The sequence below is a fragment of the Mustelus asterias genome, chromosome 20, assembly GCF_964213995.1.
Source record: "Mustelus asterias chromosome 20, sMusAst1.hap1.1, whole genome shotgun sequence".
Taxonomy (NCBI): Eukaryota; Metazoa; Chordata; class Chondrichthyes; order Carcharhiniformes; family Triakidae; genus Mustelus; species Mustelus asterias.
The window spans coordinates 64,385,502-64,407,746 of record NC_135820.1 but is presented as its reverse complement, the minus strand read 5'-3'; the positions used below and the strand labels follow the sequence as shown (position 1 = coordinate 64,407,746).

The window sequence follows — 22,245 nt, the reverse complement described above, 5'->3', positions numbered from 1 at the left end:
TGGGATGGGCACAGTAAGAAGTCTCACAATACCGGCTTAAAGTCCAACATGTTTATTTGGAATCACGAGCTTTCGGAGCGCTACCCCTTCATCAAACCTGTTGGACTTTAATCTGGCGTTGTGAGACTTCTTACTGTTCTCAGACAGATTAATAGAGACACAAACTCCAGAATTATTCAAGAAACAATTAAATGCTGTGAATAATGCAGCCATATTGTTTATACAAGGATAAGCTAGATGGGCTGAGTGGCCCTCCCATATATGTACGTTAAAAACTGTACAAATGCAAGCAGTTATGATTAATTTGGTCCTCCCTTCCCGAGTGCATTGACTCCTTGCTAGAGGAGTTCCACAAACATTGAAGAGCTCCCACTACCCTGTGCAAATAGTCATCATTCACATAAAAAGCTTATAATCAAGGGCCAGCAGGTTTTTCTGACTCTCTGCTCACACACACTCACACTTTTGATTTTAACATTGGGTATTCATCAAGCTTGGTTCTACTCCCTAATTTTCTTCTCCCTAAATCAGAGGACTGAAGTCAATTGTCAGATTCCGCTGCCATTCTGGTTCAGAGCAGTTAGCTTAGCAAAGGGCGAGGGCAAGAGTGTTCAACAGCTAAAAAGGGTTGATGCAATTGCTTATTCTTTGGATGCAATAAGTGGGCTGCACGGCGGCACAGTGGTTAGCACTGCTGTCTCACAGCGCAAGGGACCCAGGTGTGATTCCCGGCTTGGGTCACTGTCTGTGCGGAGTCTGCACGTTCTCCACGTGTCTGCGTGGGTTTCCTCCCACAGTCCAAAAGACGTGCTGGTTAGGCGCATTGGCCATGCTAAATTCTCCCTCAGTGTACCCGAACAGGTGCCGAAGCGTGGCGACTAGCTGGTTTTCATAGTAACTTCATTGCAGTGTTAATGCAAGCCTACTTGTGACTAAGAAATAAACTTAAATTAAATTGCATCTTCTTCAGGCCTTGGGTAAACACAGTACAACAGAAGCAGGCACTGCTGATGGCAAACATATAGCACATCAAATCATAAATCAACATTTCATTCACAACTGCAATTCAACAGGGAAAGAGTTATCTCAACAATCAGGTACAGAAACACTTTGTGCTTTCGTTCGTTTGTAGAAAAATGCAGTGATCTCACCGATAAGTTTAATCATTTTTGTTTAATTGCACAATAAAAGGAACATGGACTTGCAAAACGAGCTTCTTTCCCCACCTCCCCCCCCCCTCCCCCAACCCCGTCCACAAAATTACAAAAAAAAGACTCCATTCTGAACGTAAGATTTATACACAGCAGAAATGTGTGCAACTACATACAAAGGTGAGTTTTATTAAGGTATTCAAAATGCAAAGATTTCATTAAAAAAAATAACTAACAGAAACCGGAGCTGAAAATCAATATATTCTCTGCTTAGGCTGTGGGAATGTGTACACCATGCCAGAAGTACCACAGTAACCAAACCATTTTGTACACAGTTTCATTCTTTTTAAAATGAAACAAAAAAAATGGTATTTCAGTATATAATTTGGCAATAGAAAAATCAGAGATTCAAAGGAAAGAAATTATTAAAATTATCAGTTTACTAGCTTTTTTGTTGGTTCACCCAGCCTGAATTTCAAAACTTGAACAGTATATTGGTACCCTAAAATCTTGTAATACTGTATATTATATACAATGGACAAATTGAAATCATTCCACTCCTTGACTCCAGTGTCTTTATATTAATTTGCCCAACAGATTCTTCCCCCAATTTTTGTTTTTTAGGAAGAATGTTCCACCCCTAATCATTTTAAACTTTATCATTCCTTCTTCTCGCACTCTGGCTTTATTCTGTACACCTCCTCGAGATCCGACACAGTCCTGTATTCACAGTGAAGGAAGGGCAAGTGAAAGGTCTGTGATTCCTAGCAGGATAAAGTTTAACAACACCAGGTTAAAGTCCAACAGGTTTATTTGGTAGCAAAAGCCACACAAGCTTTCGAGGCTCTAAGCCCCTTCTTCAGGTGAGTGGGAATTCTGTTCACAAACAGAACTTATTAAGACACAGACTCAATTTACATGAATAATGGTTGGAATGCGAATACTTACAACTAATCCAGTCTTTAAGAAACAAAACAATGGGAGTGGAGAGAGCACCAAGACAGGCTAAAAAGATGTGTATTGTCTCCAGACAAGACAGCCAGTGAAACTCTGCAGGTCCACGCAACTGTGGGAGTTACAAATAGTGTGACATGAACCCAATATCCCGGTTGAGGCCGTCCTCGTGTGTGCGGAACTTGGCTATCAGTTTCTGCTCAGCGACTCTGCGCCGTCGTGTGTCGCGAAGGCCGCCTTGGAGAACGCTTACCCGAATATCAGAGGCCGAATGCCCGTGACCGCTGAAGTGCTCCCCAACAGGAAGAGAACAGTCTTGCCTGGTGATTGTCGAGCGGTGTTCATTCATCCGTTGTCGCAGCGTCTGCATAGTTTCCCCAATGTACCATGCCTCGGGACATCCTTTCTTGCAGCGTATCAGGTAGACAACGTTGGCCGAGTTGCAAGAGTATGTACCGTGTACCTGGTGGATGGTGTTCTCACGTGAGATGATGGCATCTGTGTCGATGATCCGGCACGTCTTGCAGAGGTTGCTGTGGCAGGGTTGTGTGGTGTCTTGGTCACTGTTCTCCTGAAGGCTGGGTAGTTTGCTGCGGACAATGGTCTGTTTGAGGTTGTGCGGTTGTTTGAAGGCAAGAAGTGGGGGTGTGGGGATGGCCTTGGCGAGATGTTCGTCTTCATCAATGACATGTTGAAGGCTCCGGAGGAGATGCCGTAGCTTCTCCGCTCCGGGGAAGTACTGGACAACGAAGGGTACTCTGTCCACTGTGTCCCGTGTTTGTCTTCTGAGGAGGTCGGTGCGGTTTTTCGCTGTGGCGCGTTGGAACTGTTGATCAATGAGTCTAGCGCCATATCCTGTTCTTATGAGGGCATCTTTCAGCGTCTGGAGGTGTCTGTTGCGATCCTCCTCATCCGAGCAGATCCTGTGTATACGGAGGGCTTGTCCGTAGGGGATGGCTTCTTTAACGTGTAAACTACCCAGCCTTCAGGAGAACAGTGACCAAGACACCACACAACCCTGCCACAGCAACCTCTGCAAGACGTGCCGGATCATCGACAGAGATGCCATCATCTCACGTGAGAACACCATCCACCAGGTACACGGTACATACTCTTGCAACTCGGCCAACGTTGTCTACCTGATACGCTGCAAGAAAGGATGTCCCGAGGCATGGTACATTGGGGAAACTATGCAGACGCTGCGACAACGGATGAATGAACACCGCTCGACAATCACCAGGCAAGACTGTTCTCTTCCTGTTGGGGAGCACTTCAGCGGTCACGGGCATTCGGCCTCTGATATTCGGGTAAGCGTTCTCCAAGGCGGCCTTCGCGACACACGACGGCGCAGAGTCGCTGAGCAGAAACTGATAGCCAAGTTCCGCACACACGAGGACGGCCTCAACCGGGATATTGGGTTCATGTCACACTATTTGTAACTCCCACAGTTGCGTGGACCTGCAGAGTTTCACTGGCTGTCTTGTCTGGAGACAATACACATCTTTTTAGCCTGTCTTGGTGCTCTCTCCACTCCCATTGTTTTGTTTCTTAAAGACTGGATTAGTTGTAAGTATTCGCATTCCAACCATTATTCATGTAAATTGAGTCTGTGTCTTAATAAGTTCTGTTTGTGAACAGAATTCCCACTCACCTGAAGAAGGGGCTTAGAGCCTCGAAAGCTTGTGAGGCTTTTGCTACCAAATAAACCTGTTGGACTTTAACCTGGTGTTGTTAAAACACAGTTTTACTGTGTTTACCCCAGTCCAACGCCGGCATCTCCACATCATTCCTAGCAGGAGGCATTGGCCAAATACAGCTTGCAGCTGTTAAATAACAAATTCATTTTGCACAAAATTGCTTATTCACACTCATTAGGAATTCACAGGAAAATACAAACAAGTATTTTCAGTTTTACAATTTCTCACCCACTTCCTCAAAACGTAAACTCATGCAGTGTTAAATGTTCGCTCACAGTCAGAAGATGGAATAAAAGCCTCTTGTAATGCATTATTCATTTAGGTGGTTGCGTGCTGTTCAGACTTAAACCCTTATTAAAGTATGTAAGCTGGTGTTCACTTTCGATGCGTTAACAGGCAAGATTGCTCAGTTGAAATGGGTGAACATGTTGACAAGATTAAAGAGGTTTGGAATTTTCATTTTCAATAGGAACAATCCTTTCTCAGGTTTCCATTTCAGCCACGGATCCATCCCGTTTCAAGCACTGCGTAACTGAACAAGTGAATATTACACACACCTAAAGAGTTACGGGAAAAGTCTGTTCTTCCCAACCTGCAGCCAAAGTTGCTGAAAATATCTTCAATTTTTGAGAAGATAGCCGTTAATGCAAGCAATGCATTGACACTGGTGTACAAACTTAGCATCAATAGTTAAAAATCACTGCTAGAGGCACAGTTACAATACCATCCTTCACATGAGTTAAGGGCAGAGGGATTCAGGAACTTAATGCAACCAAAGTGAAAAGGAACCAAGTAGTTAGCGCTATAAAACTGTTGAGTATTTTTACTGGGAAGTTTTAGGGCCTTGTATGTTTTTTTTTCCTGAATTATCACAGCATCCAAAACGATAGAGATGTTGCTTATATAAGTGCCATGACACAACAAGTACCAGATAAATTAAAGGTGATTTCTTAAAGGGACAGAAGTAAAGCTGATCTCTACATTGTTGAGTTATAAAAGATCTTTGTTTTTGTGGCGCAGCCCAATGCATCTTTTGTACCTAAAGCCAATAGAGTCCTATTGTCCTTCCTTTTCCCCATACCTCATATTTAACAGCAGTGAGTGGGCAATCATAAAAGTAAGTTGTCATTGCCTATCCAAGAGACTGACAATCACAAGCAGAAACCAATCCTCCTCACTTCGGGAAGCATACGTGAGAGCATCCTGCATGAAATAGGAGGGGGTGCAGAATCCTAATATACAATTCTAGTACAATGTGCACAGATCCTGTGAAAAGGTTTAACATCTTAAAATGTAAAGCCTCGAAATTCCACTGTAAATATTAGTGCTGACTAATTAATTGATTTATACAAAATTCCTTTTCTAACTGGTTTAAAATAAAGTGGCTAATATCTCCATTTAACCACAGACGTGTGGCACAGACGAAGGAACTTCATACAAATGCACAACTTGAATATTCACCCATTGAAATTACAAGTGGTCAAAACTTGACACAATTTGGCTTTAAAATAGGCAAAATAATAACTGGATTGTTTATCCAATAGTACTCTGTAAGTATCTCACATGTATAGTCACATTAATTGTGTATCGAGGATACATGTAAGTAAGTAATGGCAATCCAGTAATTCAGCCGGGGAAACAGGGCAATTTGTTTCATATTCAGGGTGGCCACCAGAGGGAAGTCCTGAGGACAGCTAAATACAGCGGGCTGAATGTAAGACCAATAAAGTGAAGTGTGGCATACATCTTAACGTTGGAAAATTCACCTTCTATTAACCAACTGGAATAATACTAGCAGGAGGAAACTAACCAACCCACTTTTCCCTAGCTTGTTCACATTATTGCTATATCAAGTCATTAAAGATGGCAATTTAAACCAGTGTTTCAGTTCCTCTCATCAGAACCAAGCATTATATACACATCAGGGGAAACACAAAACACTGAAATGGTTCAGGTTTTTACCACCATACCGATCAGAATTAATTTTCCACCGTTCATATCAAATGGATTAAAATATAAATAATATCAGATGGTAACAATGGCAAATTGTACCACAAGTTATTGAAACGGAAATGTGCAAAATATCTGAATGCAGTTGCAATTTCCAGTTAAGGTAAATTGTAGATAAATACGTTTTTCTCTTTGTTAAATTCTAGATGAACTAACCTAGCACCACATGCACGAGATATAATTCGGGTTTGTTTTAATCCTAGGTAGGGTTATTATACTTCCTCGAACTACAAGCTTAATTCTTAAAAAAATAACTTCTGGGTAAGACTTGCATTGTTTTCGACTTGCTTTTGTTGTTAAAGTATGGAAGGGACAGTCAAACTCTGGACACGGTCAAAGAGTAATTACTGAGGCAGAATTCCTCGGTTGCTGTTTTGCCTTTGTCTACACCAGGAAACTCTTCATTACTCTTTCATTGGAATCTTACCAAACAAAAGGTGGGTGAAATGCAAATTAAATACCTAGAGTGCCTCGTCAACAACATTATCTATACAATCTGTGGAACAATATGCGGGAATGAGTTAGTGCACAGTGTACAGGAATTCCAGTTATTAAGCAGACTTAAGGGCTGCGTGCAGCTAGGCCGAGCGTATTTCTGCATTCTACAGCCCCACAATGTCTCTGATGTTGCCTGTATTGGCTGGGCCTATAGGTTTTCGCCAGGCTGATACTGAGGTTCCGTGGAAGTGAAGTAATCTTCTAGGAAGGACTGCAGATACTCAAAGGTCGGCCTCTCTTCTGGCTCCTTCTTCCAACAATGAAGCATGAGCTCGTGAAGAGAGTCGGGACATTCAGGCGGGCACGGCATTCGGTAACCACGTTCCACCTGGTCCAGCACCTCCCGGTTCACCATTCCTGCCAATCAAAGCAAAGTGTCAAGAATGAAGAGTTCAAGAATCAAGGACCTGCTTTTGGAAAATAATCCGTCTTCAGAGGGTAAAACAATAGTTACATGAGCTTGCTTCCAGCAAGACTCCGGGCGGCATGGTGTCACAGTGGTTAGCACTGCTGCATCATAGCTCCAAGGATCTGGGTTTGATTCCCGGCTTGGGTCACTGTCTGTGTGGAGTTTGCACGTTCTCCCCGTGTCTGTGTGGGTTTTCTTTGGGTGCTCCACTTTCCTACCACAGTCACAAAGATGTGCAGGTTAGGTGGACTGGCCATGCTAAATTGCCCCTTAGCGTCCTGGGATGTGTATGCCAGAAGGATTAGCAAGGTTTTGGGGATAGGACCTGGGTGGGATTGTTGTCGGTGCAGACTTGATGGGGATTCTATTCTATGCAAGACTCGTGTATTCATAGAGTCATGGAATAGCCACGGTGCAGAAGGAGGCCATTCAGCCCATCGAGCCTGAACCAACAACAATCCTACCCAGGTCCTACTTCTGTAACTCTATGTATTTACCTTGCTAAGCCCCCTGACACTAATGGACAATTTATCATGGCTAAGCAACCTAACCCGCACATCTTTGGACTGTGGGAGGAAACCGGCGCACCCGGAGGAAACCCACGCAGACACGGGGAGAATATGCAAACTCCACACCCGAGGCCTGAATTGAACCCAGGTCCCTGGTGCTGTGAGGCAGCAGTGCTAACCACTGTGTCACCGTGCTGCGTATTGTTCTAAAATTCATTCACGCAGCCCTAAGGAAACTCAAAACCACAACTCCCCTGCCCTTCAATACGGGCTGCATTCACCTTGAATCACCATGATTTATCTGAACTGATTGCAGTGTTTGTATGCAATGCCTGGCCAGATTCAGTTCACTGCACACTATTAAATAACCAGCCCATCAAAGCGCTTAGTTTTGTTTCATTCATAAAATAAACAGAAGGTGTCCATCAGAGGTTTATCCAAAACTGATGTGAATCACCTGCTTCACTGCTCAGGCTACCTACAAGGAGAAGAAGTGAAGTTCAGATTTCACCCAGTGACTGGAGAAGGAAGACATGGGACCACTTATAGTCAGCTGTGTAACCTGGTACACAAAATCAACTGTATGGCAAATGTCTGCTGGGCTTATCCAAATAACGGTGACTGCTTTTCAAAATAATAAGTAATTGCATATGAAGCGCTTTGCGATACCGTGAGAGATGCGAGAAGAACATTGGGTGAGATTTTCCGGCTGTTCCCGCCGGCGAGATTTACCAGTCCCACTGACGATGGCGCCCCGACCGTGGGTGTGAACAATGGAAAACCCCTCTGACAGCGACGGGACTGGAAGAACCTGCTATTGGCCAATGGCAGGCTACCTCTGTCACCGTAAAACATGCTTTGTGAGTGTGTGTATGCATGCGGTGAAAATCCCACCTATTACTTTTAACCATAAACTGGAAATTCATAAGTGCAAATTTGCATCAGCGATTTAACAATAACCATATTCTTTCATTCATTCAACCTATCTCAACTAAAGAATTACTTTCAGTCAGCTATGTAACAAGGCAACAATTTCGGGATGAAGCAGTTAGCAGGGAGCTCAGACTCCAAATGCAGAGAAAACTGGGCACTGACAGCAAATAGCACCAACTCATAATGGAATGTAGAGAAGCAGTGAATCTTAGAAATCTTAGAAACGCTACAGCACAGAAAAAGGCCATTCGACCCATTGAGTCTGCACCGACCACAATCCCCACCCCCCATATCCGTACACATTTACCCACTAATCCCTCTAACCTACGCATTTCAGGACACTAAGGGCAATTTTAACATGGCCAATCAACCTAACCCGCACATCTTTGAACTGTGGAAGGAAACTGGAGCACCCGGAGGAAACCCACGCAGACACGAGGAGAATGTGCAAACTCCACACAGACAGTGACCCAAGCTGGGAATCGAACCCAGGTCCCTGGAGCTGTGAAGCAACAGTGAGTGAGTCACTTGTGCTCTAATTTTACCCCAAAGGTGCTTTATGGTTGAAATGCAGCCCAACCATGTTCTCCCCATTTGGCTGCGTGGGTTTCCTCCCACAGTCCGAAAGATACAGGGAGAACTGCAGACAATGACCCAAGCCAGAAACCGAACCCGGGTCCCTAGCACTGTGAGGTAGCAGTGCGAACCACTGTGCCACCATGCCAGGTTTCGGTATGCCTAATTACTTCCAAGCTCACCCCCAGCAAAAGGTTCCACCCATAACATGCCGACTTGAAGAGGATGATGGATCTTTATTTACTTCACCAACTGTACACCCAGGTAAAACCACCCATCCCATTTCTTCCCTCGGGAATCTTCTGTGAAACACATTCCTGATTCACGTGGCTATTGACACAGTAAAAATGCATTTGCGTCGCTGGTGTGAGAAGGCTGTTGGGAGAGGTCAGGTTCTGGCCACAGATTGTTCACAATGATTCAGTGTGGAGTGGACTGCTATTGGGAAACATCTTGGCCTTAATCTATGCAATCTATGAACAGTCCGCCCAGCATCCACGAGTGGAATGACTCACATGTTCATTACCTTTAATGACAATGTTACTTCTTTAGATTTATTGCCGGGAACATATGTGATGCCATAAAATGTGGTTTAATGTTAACAGCAATAGGGGTGGCACAGTGGTTAGCACTGTTGCCTCACAGTGCCAGGGACCCGGATTCAATTCCGGCCTTGGGTCATTGTCTGTGTGGAGTTTGCATGTTCTCCCTGTGTCTGCGTGGGTTTCCTCTAGTTTCCGCCCACAGTCCAAAGATGTGCGGGTTAGGTTGATTGGCCATGCTAAATTGACCCTACTGTCAGGGAGATTAGTTGGCTAAATACGTAGGGTTACGGGAATAGGGCCTGGGTGGGGTTGTGGTCAGTGCAGACTCGATGGGCCGAATGGCCTTCTTCTTCACTGGAGAGATTCTGTGATAATAAAAAGAATGGAATTGAAAACCACTGACTGCAAAAATATATAAGAGAGTAATTCAGAATAACTCTTCTTTCATTCATGTGCTTTCAAGGCCACCCAAATCTGAATGAACATCGCACAGCAATGGGCTTTGCCCTTTACTACTCAATACGTGCAGACTCTGATAGGAACACAACACAACTCAGAGTGACTCAGCCAACTCAGACCAGAGCGTGTGACATGGTTGCTGGAGGGTGTGTCAGCTGTGTATCATAATGTTCAATTCATGGTTACCGTGTGGGGCAGGCCCGATGGATCGGCTAGTCTTTCCTTGTCCAACTTTTGCGTACGTTGGTAGGTTCATGTTTTAAATTGCAGCCAAAATATTTTTTAAAAAACAAATATTTCTCCCTGAGTAATATTCCACATACCACCACAAACCCCACTTTGTTTTCTATCCAGAAGGCATTGTAAAATGCTGGAGTATCGCTGCATGGGTGACGAGTTGATTACGAGCACTATGCCATTGCTCATTTGACCTTAGCAGGAGAGACATTGGAATGCAGCTCACAGCCAGAATCCACACAAATGTGCACCAGCAGGGGTCACTGTGTAACAATCTAGCCTGGGAAAATCAGACAGACTGACTTCTCCTTTCCCAAGTTCAGGAACTCACAGAATGCCCACAATGCAGAAGGAGGCCATTTGGCCCATCAAATCTGCACTGGCTCTCCAAAAGAGCATCTTACCCAGGCCCACACTGCCCGATCCTTGTAACCACACGTATTTCCCCTAACCGACACATCTTTGGGGACACTAAGGGGCAATTTAACACGGCCAATCCACACAGCCTGCACAGCTTTAGAGTTTGAGAGGAAATCGGAGCACCCGGAGGAAACCCACGCAGATACGGGGAGAACGTACAAACTCACATAGACAGTCACCTGGGGCTAGAATTGAACCCGGATCCCTGGCACATCAATGGGGATGAAGTAGGAATGGTCGAAAGCTTCAAGTTTTTAGGTGACCAGATCACCAACAACCTGTCCTGGTCTCCCCATGCTGACACTATAGTTAAGAAAGCCCACCAACGACTCTACTTTCTCCGAAAACTAAAGGGAATTTGGCATGTCAGCTACGACTCTCACCAACTTTTACAGATGCACCATAGAAAGCATTCTTTCTGGTTGTATCACAGCTTGGTCTGGCTCCTGTTCTGCCCAAGACCGCAAGGAACTACAAAAAGTCATAAATGTAGCCCAATCCATCACGCAATCCATTGACTCTGTCTACACTTCCCGATGCCTTGGCAAAGCAGCCAGCATAATTAAGGACCCCACACACCCCGGACACACTCTCTTCCACCTTCTTCCATCGGCAAAAAGATACAAAAGTCTGAAGTCGCGTACCAACTGACTCAAAAACAGCTTCTTCCCTGCTGCCATCAGACTTTTGAATGGACATACCTCATACTAAGTTGATCTTTGTCTACACCCTAGCTATGACTGTAACACTACATTCTGCACTCTCTCGCTATCTTCCCTATGTATGGTATGCTCTGTATAGCGTGCAAGAAACAATACTTTTCACTGTATACTAATACATGTGACAATAATAAATCAAATCAAATCTATGAGACAGCAAGGCTTAACCACTGTGCCGCCCAATTCATTCGAATTGTAGCTCTGTGCAATGAACTTTAGCATGGACTTCGGGACCTTTCCACAGACTGAAAAGTGGGTCCAAACCTACACTTTCCGGCAGCTTGGTAATTTTGCTATGGGCAGCCCGCAGGCTCGCTGTCCCATCAAGGTTGGTAGGTGAGCTCCTGATACTGCTGGCCCAATCACAGAGCCAGCAGCTCTGAAGCCCGAACAAACTGACTGGAATTGATGGGTGCTGCTGAGGCAGGTCAGTGACCTCAGGGGTGCGTCAAAATGGAGGCACACTTGATCAGGTCAGCAAAAAAATTAAAATTTAAGGGGCCAAGGATGGCGAGGCAGAGGGCAAACATACCCGGAATCACTGGGGATGTGGGATCTACCTTTTGTGTCTGCAATCCTGTCTTTGGCCCCTGGAGTCTGATGCCCTCGCACCCCCCGGTTTCTATAAAACTAGTGACTTGCCCATGTGACAAGGAATAGCTCTGCCATCAGCACAATGCCAGCGGGGCATTAATAGGGTACTTGATTATGCAAATTAACCCGACTTCTGACAACCACTTTGAAAGCTCCCTGGCAGTAGGACACTGTAGGGGAGCCATTCCGACACAGCTCCCTGCTGTTTTACCAGCTCCCAACATTCATTCACACTACCCAGGTACTGGTAAAATTCAGGTCCCTGGCTGCCAACCATGACTGTGGTGAGCTGACCCAATACACATCAGGAATGTTTTGGCCAGAGCCATGGTATAAGCAGGAAAGGTACAGGACAATACAAATCAGTCCAGATGTCGTTGCTCTTCTGCTATTTTGTTGGGTTGGCTCTATCCAGTGGGTTTAGTGGATAGCATGCTATGGAGATATAGGTCCATCACCATCCATACTTAGCACAGGCAGTTGTCTGTACCAAGCAAGTAGCACTAGCTCATCTAGACTCAAAATATTGGCTCTATTCTCTCCCCACAGATGCCGTCAGACCTGCTGAGATTTTCCAGCATTTGCTGTTTGTGAGCACTAGCTCAGTTGGCTGGACAGTTGGGTTTGTAATGCAGAGCAACGTCAACAGAATGGGTTCAATTCTCATAACAGATGAGATTCACAAAGGCCCCACCTTCTCAACCTTGCCCGAGGTGTGTTGATCCTCAGGTTAAATCACCAGCAGTCAGCTCTCCTCCGCTAAAGGGGAGAGCAGCCTATGGTCATGTGAGACTGTGGTGACTTATCATCAGAGTCAATTAAATAGGCACTGCTTTCAAGATTATCGTGTGAAAATAACAAGTAAACAATTCTGGAATTTACCTGGATATGGCACTCTTCCCTTTGTCGCTAGTTCAGTCATGAGAATTCCAAATGACCACACATCTGATTTTATGGTAAAACGCCCATACAACGCAGCTTCAGGGGCTGTCCACTTGATTGGGAATTTTGCACCTGCATCAAATAAAACCAAATGAATAAAGAAAATGATTGGAAACGCACCTGGATTTTCAATATGGTACTCCACATCTAGCTGAAATGCTAGAATTGACAAGACGAGCGTTGATTTAACATCTGATCCAAAGGATGGCACCTCGGAAATCCAGCACTCCTCATTACGACTTGGAGCATTAGGTTAATTAATATGCTCAACTTTGGTGAGGCTACAGCTGGACTACTATGTGCAGTTCTGGTCGCCACATGAGAGGAAGGATGTGTTTGCACTGGATGGGGTGCAGAGGAGATTCACCAAGTTGTTGCCTGGGATGGAGCATTTGAGTTGTGAAGAGAGGTTGGATAGGTTTGGGTTGTTTTTGTTGGAGCAGAGAAGACTAAGAGGAGACCTGATCGAGGTCTACAAATTATAAAGGACGTAGAGAGAGTGGATAGGGAGCAGCTGTTCCCCTTGGTTGAAGGGTCAGTCACAAGGGGACATAGGTTCAAGGTGAGGGGCACAGGTTTAGTGGGGGGGATGTGAGGAAAAGCTTTTTTACCCAGAGGGTGGTGACGGTCTGGAATGTGCTGCCTGGGAGGATGGTAGAAGCTGGTTGCCTCTCATCCTTTAAGAATTACCTGGATGAGCACTTGGCACGTCATAACATTCAAGGTTTTGGGCCAAGTGCTGGTAAATGGGATTAGGTGGGAGGTCAGATATTTCCTGCATGTCGGTGCAGACTTGATGGGCTGAAGGGTCTCTTCTCTACTGTATGATTCTATGATACTGGATCAGGATTTGAATCCATGATCTTCTAGCTTAGAGATAGTCCTGCAGTCCCCAAAACCTGGGAAACTGACCCTCGAAACCAGGTAACCTATTTGCAGAATATTTATTTTGTCCTGTTTGAGCACCTATAGGGTTAACGACTGATATAGAGTCATAAAGGTTTACAGCATGGAAATAGGCCCTTCGGCCCAACTTGTCCATGCCGCCCAGTTTTTAACCACTAAGCTATTCCCAATTGCCTGTGTTTGGCCCATACCCCTCTATACCCATCTTACCTGTAACTGTCTAAATGCTTTTTAAAAGGCAAAATTGTACCCACCTATACTACTGCCTCTGGCAGCTTGTTCCAGCCACTCACCACCCTCTGTATGAAAAAATTGCCCCTCTGAACCCTTTTGTATCTCTCATAGAATCCCTCCAGTGAAGAAGGAGGCCATTCGGCCCATCGAGTCTGCACCGACACCAATCCCACCCAGGTTCTACCCCGCTTAACTACTCTGCTAATCCCTCCAACTTATCACATCCCAGGACACTAAGGGTTAATTTAGCATGTCCAATCAACCTAACCCGCACATCTTTGGACCGTGGGAGGAAACCGGAGCGCCCGGAGGAAACCCACGCAAACACGGGGAGAACGTGCAAACTCCACACAGACAGTGACCCAAGCCGGGAATCGAACCCGGGTCCTTGGAGCTGTGAGGCAGCAGTGCTAACCACTGTGTGCACCGTGCCAGCCGAGAAGACGATTGCGTGTCGTCCCTGGGTCAGACTGAACCACCATCCTTTTGGTTAATAGCTGAACACCTTAAATCGATGCCCTCTAGTTTTAGACTCCCCTACCTTCGGGAAAAGATGTTGACTATCTAGCTGATATGTAGCAAGAAAGAAGAATGCAGCTAATTTTTTTATTTGAGGTTGGGGCCATTTTGGAATCAGTATTTATTGGCTGGATATGCAGATTTTGGAATGGGGCGCAAGGTTCAAATACGAAGGTTCATGTATGCCAAAGCTGGGAAAAAAGAAATTCTACGATATACTGTTCAGACTCTTGATGTATATTTTGTATCAATGATTTATCCTCCTTAATGGAAACCAGCATTTTTACATTGGTTCACAACGCGATTTGATTTTTTTCTGACAATCGCTATCATCTGCTTTTTTTGAGAGATTAGTTGAGCTTATTTGAAATATAGTTGCAGAATCCACGAGGTTTTTAATAATTCATTTCATTTTATGTAGTGAAATCTTGATAAAGATCAGGTCATTGGAACAAGACGAAATTGTGGCTTGAAGCAATGTGTGACTTTATCTAGTTTAGTGCGGCTGGAGCCTCGAGGTGAATGGGAATAAAAATTCAGCTTCTCCATCTGGCATATTAACCAACCAAATCCGATTAAGCACAGAGCAGTCTAGAAATCATGATAGAAAGAACGGAGAGGAAAACCGAGAGAAAGAAAGCAATATGGGACAAGACTGGTTTAAACCCCTGGGGGAGGGTCAGAGTTCGAATCCTGGCCAGATCCCTGAAATGAGTAAGAGTTTCCTCCTTCTAATCCTATACATGAGCTTACCTTATAGCCTCAAACACGTGGATTTGGGCAAGTCCAAAAGGACAATCTTGCTCATCATCAGTAATAAATTGAGAATCTCAGATGAGAGCGGCACAGTTAGCACTGCTGTCTCGTAGCGCCAGGGACCTGGGTTTGATTCCAGCCTCGGGTGACTATCTGTGTGGAGTTTGCACATTCTCCCCATGTCTGCCTGGGCTTCCTCCAGGTGCTCCAGTTTCCTCCCACAGCCCAAAGAGGTGCGGGTTAGGTTGATTGGCCATGCTAAATTGCCCCTTAGTGTTATGGAATCATTATAGAATCCCTACAATGCAGAAGGAGGCCATTCAGCCCATCAAGCCTGCACCGACAACAACAGGGCTGTCAGGGAGTTTAACAGGGTAAATACATGGGTTATGGGGATAGGGCCCAGGGGGGATTTTTGTCGGGGCAGGCTCGAAGGGCTGAATGGCCTTCTTCTGCACTGTCGGGACTCTATGATTCTAAGCAGTACATTTGAGCAACAAAATTCATATTCTTTTGATTGAGGGTGATTGAAAGCCAAGATCAATGAAATATCACGGCCGGAATTCTCCAGCCATTCACATCCCACCGCCACTGCCAGAGAGAGCAGAGAATTGGGGGCTCAGCCAAATCTCCATTTACTGCAGCGGGACCGGAGAATCCCAGCCGCGGGTGAGGCTGGAGAATCCAGTCCCACGTGTTATTATACGTGTCAATATTCAGGAGGTTTGTAACTGAGTATTAGGGAATATGAATGTCTCAAATCGGGAATGCCCAATCCGAGTTACATCCATAATCATCCTAAACAATGAACTCGGTATATGATCCTGATGGGATCTTTCAGTTACACCAACTTCTAATCATCTGGCACTAACCTTGCCGAGCTGTGTATTCATTGTCTTCAATTAATCGAGCCAGGCCAAAGTCAGCCACCTTACACACCAGGCTTTCACCCACAAGAATGTTAGCTGCTCGTAGGTCTCTGTGAACGTAATTCATCCTTTCCACATACGCCATGCCAGCTGCGATCTGTAAAGTAAGGAACAATGCAGCTTTTAATTCGACACAGAAAATGGAGGGGAATCAAATTTGTGTTTGCTTTCTAGTGTCGCTTCCAATGTCCCAGAGAGGTGGCAACTACGGTGGTGCTCCGAAACCCGAAACACATAAAACGAATGTTCCACCCTCGCCGGATGGACCAGGCGTCCCTCCCTCACCGGATCAAGCGTCCCTCCCTCACCGGACCAGGCGTCCCTCCCTCACCGGACCAGGCGTCCCTCCCTCACCGGACCAGGCGTCCCTCCCTCACCGGACCAGGCGTCCCTCCCTCACCGGACCAGGCGTCCCTCCCTCACCGGACCAGGCGTCCCTCCCTCACCGGACCAGGCGTCCCTCCCTCACCGGACCAGGCGTCCCTCCCTCACTGGACCAGGCGTCCCTCCCTCACTGGACCAGGCGTCCCTCCCTCACTGGACCAGGCGTCCCTCCCTCACCGGACCAGGCGTCCCTCCCTCACCGGACCAGGCGTCCCTCCCTCACCGGACCAGGCGTCCCTCCCTCACCGGACCAGGCGTCCCTCCTTCACCGGACCAGGCGTCCCTCCCTCACTGGACCAGGCGTCCCTCCCTCACCGGACCAGGCGTCCCTCCCTCACCGGACCAGGCGTCCCTCCCTCACCGGACCAGGCGTCCCTCCCTCACCGGACCAGGCGTCCCTCCCTCACCGGACCAGGCGTCCCTCCCTCACCGGACCAGGCGTCCCTCCCTCACCGGACCAGGCGTCCCTCCCTCACCGGACCAGGCGTCCCTCCCTCACCGGACCAGGCGTCCCTCCCTCACCGGACCAGGCGTCCCTCCCTCACCGGACCAGGCGTCCCTCCCTCACCGGACCAGGCGTCCCTCCCTCACCGGACCAGGCGTCCCTCCCTCACCGGACCAGGCGTCCCTCCCTCACCGGACCAGGCGTCCCTCCCTCACCGGACCAGGCGTCCCTCCCTCACCGGACCAGGCGTCCCTCCCTCACCGGACCAGGCGTCCCTCCCTCACCGGACCAGGCGTCCCTCCCTCACTGGGGACACAAAATGAAAAATCTGGTGCAAAACAAACCTGTGTGACTATGTACAAAAAGAAGAATTGCTATCACATTTTGGGTGACAAGATTTCATAATATGTCGGGAAACGTGTGCAGCTCATGGTCTGAAGTTTTATAAACAATCATTTGAATACGTGTCTAATTGCTGCGCATATCTTTGTTTTAGACAATGGGCAGCAACAAGAAAAATCGTGTGACCAGCAAGTGATTAAAGTGGGAGGAGGAAGTGAAGGCGTCCTTGGGGTATATTTAGCATGGGGCAGGTATTGGAAAGCAGCAATCCTTTTTGGCAAACATATTAAATAATTCCAGCTTTGATGGAGGAGGTAGAACGATTTGCCGCTGCGAAGACATACCTCCTGCTTCAAGAGCATAGCAACAAAAAAAAAGTAACTAACTGGCCTTTTGCTGAGCTATTTATTCCATCTCTTCTTCTCAGGAATATTTTGTGTACTATTGCTATGATCCTTATACAAGTGCATCTCAGCATTAGCATAACTGCAGGGCTGGAGAACAAACGTTTTATAGCTCCACAGTTTATGACAGTATATTTAGCACTTACGGGCAATTGATTAAACCATAAACAAAGCTGGGCTCTGCCGTACCTTAATGCATCTCATATCACCCTTTGAATAGCAGTATTTACTGGATAAATGTGACACTTCTGCTTCCAAGTTCCCGTCTTGCTGATTCTATTAATGCCCGTTAGTGAATCTAAGGGCAACTTTCCCCTTTGAAATCCCAAAGTGGCTCAAGTCCATTTATTTCAGAAAACATGACAGTTATGATCTCCCCACCAATATGTTAGTTGGTAAACCCTGCAGGTCATACAGGCCAAGAAGGCTGCACTGTCTGCCTCATTCCACAAGCCTCAACACTGACTACCTGCCACCAATCTAAATGATAGAAAGAGTGACTGTTTATAGAAAACATTGAAGAAAAATCTGTATCCTATTTTTAATTAATAATTAATTAATGGCAACTTGGGATCCTGTTCCTCAGATTGACTCAAACCCAGTTACAGAAGCGAATACCACTTTACTTTTGGAATGATTTGGTTCATCTTGCACACAGTTGTAGTTAACTGTAATGGATGCAAATGTCAAACATAGAAACATAGGAAATAGGGGTAGCAGGCCATTCAGCCCATCGAGCCTGCGCCACCATTCAATATGATCATGGCTCATCTTCCATCTCAACACAATGTGCCCCCTCTCTCCCCAGCAGCATTGCGCCAAGCGGGCCATTGCGTATGTGCCGATCTGTCAGAGCGCCAAGATGGACGCATGCGCAGTAGCCCCGCACTGCTGGCCTCCCGATCGCTGGCCAGCACAGCAACCCTCCAACGCTGGCCGCAGATCCCCTCCGCCACTGGATCACTGGCTTCCCAGACATCTCCAGGCCAGTCCCGACAGCCACTTCCCCTCTACCTCGATTCCCCTGCCCCGGCAGTCCCGATCTCCTGATTCCCCCGTCATCCCCACCGGCATCCCCGATCCCGACCCTCCCCCCCCACCCCCCTCCCCCCCGGCAGGCCGAACAGCACAGCGGGCTGGAAGAATCACCCCCATGATTTCTCTGATCTTCAACAAGCGTTAAGGATTGTTCTGGCTATATTTCCTTTCCGTCTCAATTCATCTGATGTCTCCCTCTGGAAAACCCTTCACTTTGAGATAAACTGTCAACATTACATATCCAAATGGCTTGACATTGCTGTTTCGCGATTCCACTGAACCACACAGGCGTCCTATATTCCAATAGGGGGCCAATTAAAGATGTGAAAATGGTTACAAGTGAGAGGGAATGGTACTTCAATTTCTTAAAGCATGTATGGATGGCTGGTAGCTTGATTAACAATAGAACTGATATTTATGTTCCATTTTAGAAATTCCTTGGTAAATATACCCAACATTTTGATGGCGTTATGATGATGGTCAGTGATGTCATTCAGTGGTATATAGGGGAGGGTTTATTTCAAGCAAAGCAGATGTGAACAACTGTCAGCTTGGACGAAGGGTCAACCTGACTCGAAACATTGGCTCTATTCTCTCTCCACAGATGCTGTCAGACCTGCTGAGATTTTCCAGCATCTTCTGTTTTTGTTTCAGATTCCAGCATCTGCAGTATTTTGCCCTTATATACATGTCAACAATTGTCTGAATTTGAACAAAGCTGGGCAATTAACTGTTAAATGGGGCAGCACGATGGCACAGTGGCACGGTGGCATAGTGCCAGAGACTCTGGTTTGATTCCCGGCTTGGGTCAATGTCTGTGTGGAGTTTGCACATTCTTCCTGCGTCTCCGTGGGTTTCCTCTGGGTGCTCTGGTTTTCTCTCACAGTCCAAAGATGTACAAGTTAGGTTGATTGGCCATGCTAAATTGCCCCTTAGTATCAGGGGGACTAGCTAGGGTAAATGGGGATCGGGCCTGGGCAGACTCGATGGGCCGAATGGCTTCCTTCTGCATAGTAGGATTCTATGATTCTATGAATATTGTTTTCTCCATGGCAGCACGATGGCACAGTGGTTAGCACTGCTGCCTCACAGCGCCAGGAACCTGGGTTTGATTCCCAACTTGGGTCAATGTGTGTGTGGAGTCTGCACATTCTCCCCGTGTCTGCATGGGTTTCCTCCGGGTGCTCCGGTTTCCTCCCACATTCCAAAGATGTGCTGGTTAGGTGCATTGGCCATGCTAAATTCTCCCTCAAAGCACCCGAACAGGCGCCAGAGTGTGGCGACGAGGGGATTTTCACAGTAACCTCATTACACTATTAATGTAGGCCTACTTGTGATGCTAATAAATAAATTTTAACTTTAATTGTTCATTTATTGGGGTTAAGGCACAAGTAATGATCAGATAATCTTTTTTTCTGTGATGTTGGTCGAGATATAACTATTGGCCAGGACACCACGGACAATTCACCTGCTCTTCTTTGGAATAGTGCCATGGAATCTTTTACATCAAGGCTACATGGGAAGATATGCGGCGGGATTTTTACAGTCTTGCTCAGGCGAGACCAGAAATTCCCGCCTGAAGATTTCCGTTCTTGGACCCTTGCCCGCGCCGATTCTGTGTGGGCGAGGTGGTAGAGTTCCGGCCATGGTTTCAGTTTTATCATCACATCCAAAAGATGGCATCTTTTACAGTGCAGCACTCCCTCACCACACTGGAGTATGGAGGGTATGTGGCACAGTGTTAGCGCCCCTACCACTAGACTAGAAGCTCTGGATTAGAGTTTAACGCCAGAACTTGTTGGCCACGGAAGGAACATTCAACGCAGTTCAATAGGCTGATAATCAGCTCGGAAATCCTTCCACCATTTCCCCCACTATTCCCCAAAGGGTAACAGGAAACACTATGGGTGTGAAGATACAACAACAACTGCACTGGAGTGTCAGCCTTGATTCTTGTGCTCAAGCCCTGGAGTGGGATTTGAACCTCGAGACTCAGGGATGAGAATGCTCCCAACTTCTCATCGCCTTTGGCTATCCCTCAACTCGAGGATTATGTCTACTAGCTTCATGAGTTTCTGCCATGTGTCTTTGACATGACTGAGAAGGCCAATTCGCAACTCACAAATCTTTAGGCACATGGGCGGGAGGTAGAGGGATCCAGAGTGCAAGACTTTCTTCCTTTTCTTTCCCTCCCTGCCTCAATTTTAAGATACTGCTACCAACCAAGCCACGATTGACACTCAAACCGCCTTTGAACCCTTTAGTTTAATGGAAATGAGGTGAGATAATTAACATTCTCGATGAAACTAGCCCATCTTTCAAAATCACGGGCTCACTGGGATAGCGGGGACCAAATGCAGGAAGGCCATGTTCATGAAGCAAATTAGATGTCGTCTGAAGTCGAAGTCTTCAATTTTGAGATAATTTGCACTGAAACCGTGGGCGGGATTTTTCTCCCTCTCCACGGCGTGTTTCACGGTGGTGGGAGGTGGCACGCCACTTGCAGGTGGTGGGAGGTTATGATCCCGCCATCATCAACGGGGTTTCCCATTGAACACACCCTTCGTTGCCAGGAAACCTGCGGCGGGAGGTGTGCCGTCGGCGGAACCATAATATCCTGCCGGCATGAATGGCAGCAAGAGTTTGGCACACGTCTCTTAAACCATGGAAGCCAAGTCACTGAATCAGAGGCCAAGTCACTGAATATACTTAAGGAGGAAATAGATAGATTTCCAGACACTAAAGACATCGAGGGGTATGGAGAGAGAACGGGAGTATGGCATTGAGATGGAGGATCAGCCATAATGACATCGATTGGTGGCGCAGGCTCAAGGAGCTGAATGGCTTACTCAGAGAATCACTACAGAGCAGAAGGAGGCCATTCAGCCCATCGAGCCTGCACCGACAACAATCCCACCCAGGCCCTGTCCCCATAACTCCATGTATTTACCCTGCTAATCCCCCTGAAACTAAAGGACAATTTAGCATGGCCAATCCACCTAACCTACACATCTTTGGACTACAGGCGGAATTACACCTGCTCCTATACTCTATTTTTGACATTTGCATCCATTATATTTAACTACAGTAATGTGCAAGGTTAACCGAATGCAATGAAGTTTCAAATATTAAAAAGAAATGCAAAATGGTGGCTTCAACAAAACAAAGTGTACTATTTAACATGGATGCTTGAATTCAGGAAAAACCATAGCCACATTCATAGGTATTTTTTCCCATTGCCCCAGTAACAGCAGCTGGGTGGGAGCGACCGAAGCAACATGCCCTCCAGCTGTTTATTGGTGAATTGACCTCAAAATATTGAGGTCTATTGTGGGAGATGCTTATCAATCGATCATCATATCGATAATATTATGCAGAAAAAAAAACACCCAAGAGGATCTATAATACCTTCAGAAATCATGCATTTCTTGTTGGTAATAAGTTAGCACTAACCTGAGCAGCCATATCAACCAGCTGTGGAAGCCTCAAATATTTTCCCATCTCACCTTTAAGGAATTCCAATAAACTTCCTGTAATAACAAACCATTCAAAAGATAAGAAAGCAGTAAAACCTTCGGCTCCAACTCAATTACTTTCTATGATACGTTCTAATCCTGCATCTGTGTGACTGACAA

General features: G+C 46.3%; 1 protein-coding gene across 3 annotated transcripts in view; it reads right to left on the bottom strand.

Moving 5' to 3' along the window:
* Nucleotides 1-3,822: 3,822 nt before the first annotated feature.
* Nucleotides 3,823-22,245, bottom strand: part of LOC144508589 (proto-oncogene tyrosine-protein kinase Src-like) — a 192,272-nt gene continuing 173,849 nt past the window's right edge. For all 3 annotated transcript variants that reach the window (XM_078236707.1, XM_078236708.1, XM_078236706.1), the window contains exons 9-12: nt 22,064-22,140; nt 15,941-16,094; nt 12,594-12,725; nt 3,823-6,667 (exon numbers count right to left, since the gene is read on the bottom strand). In XM_078236707.1, coding sequence (XP_078092833.1) covers nt 6,459-6,667; nt 12,594-12,725; nt 15,941-16,094; nt 22,064-22,140 — 572 coding nt within the window. In that variant the 3' untranslated portion in view covers nt 3,823-6,458. The remainder of the gene's footprint in view (nt 6,668-12,593; nt 12,726-15,940; nt 16,095-22,063; nt 22,141-22,245) is intronic.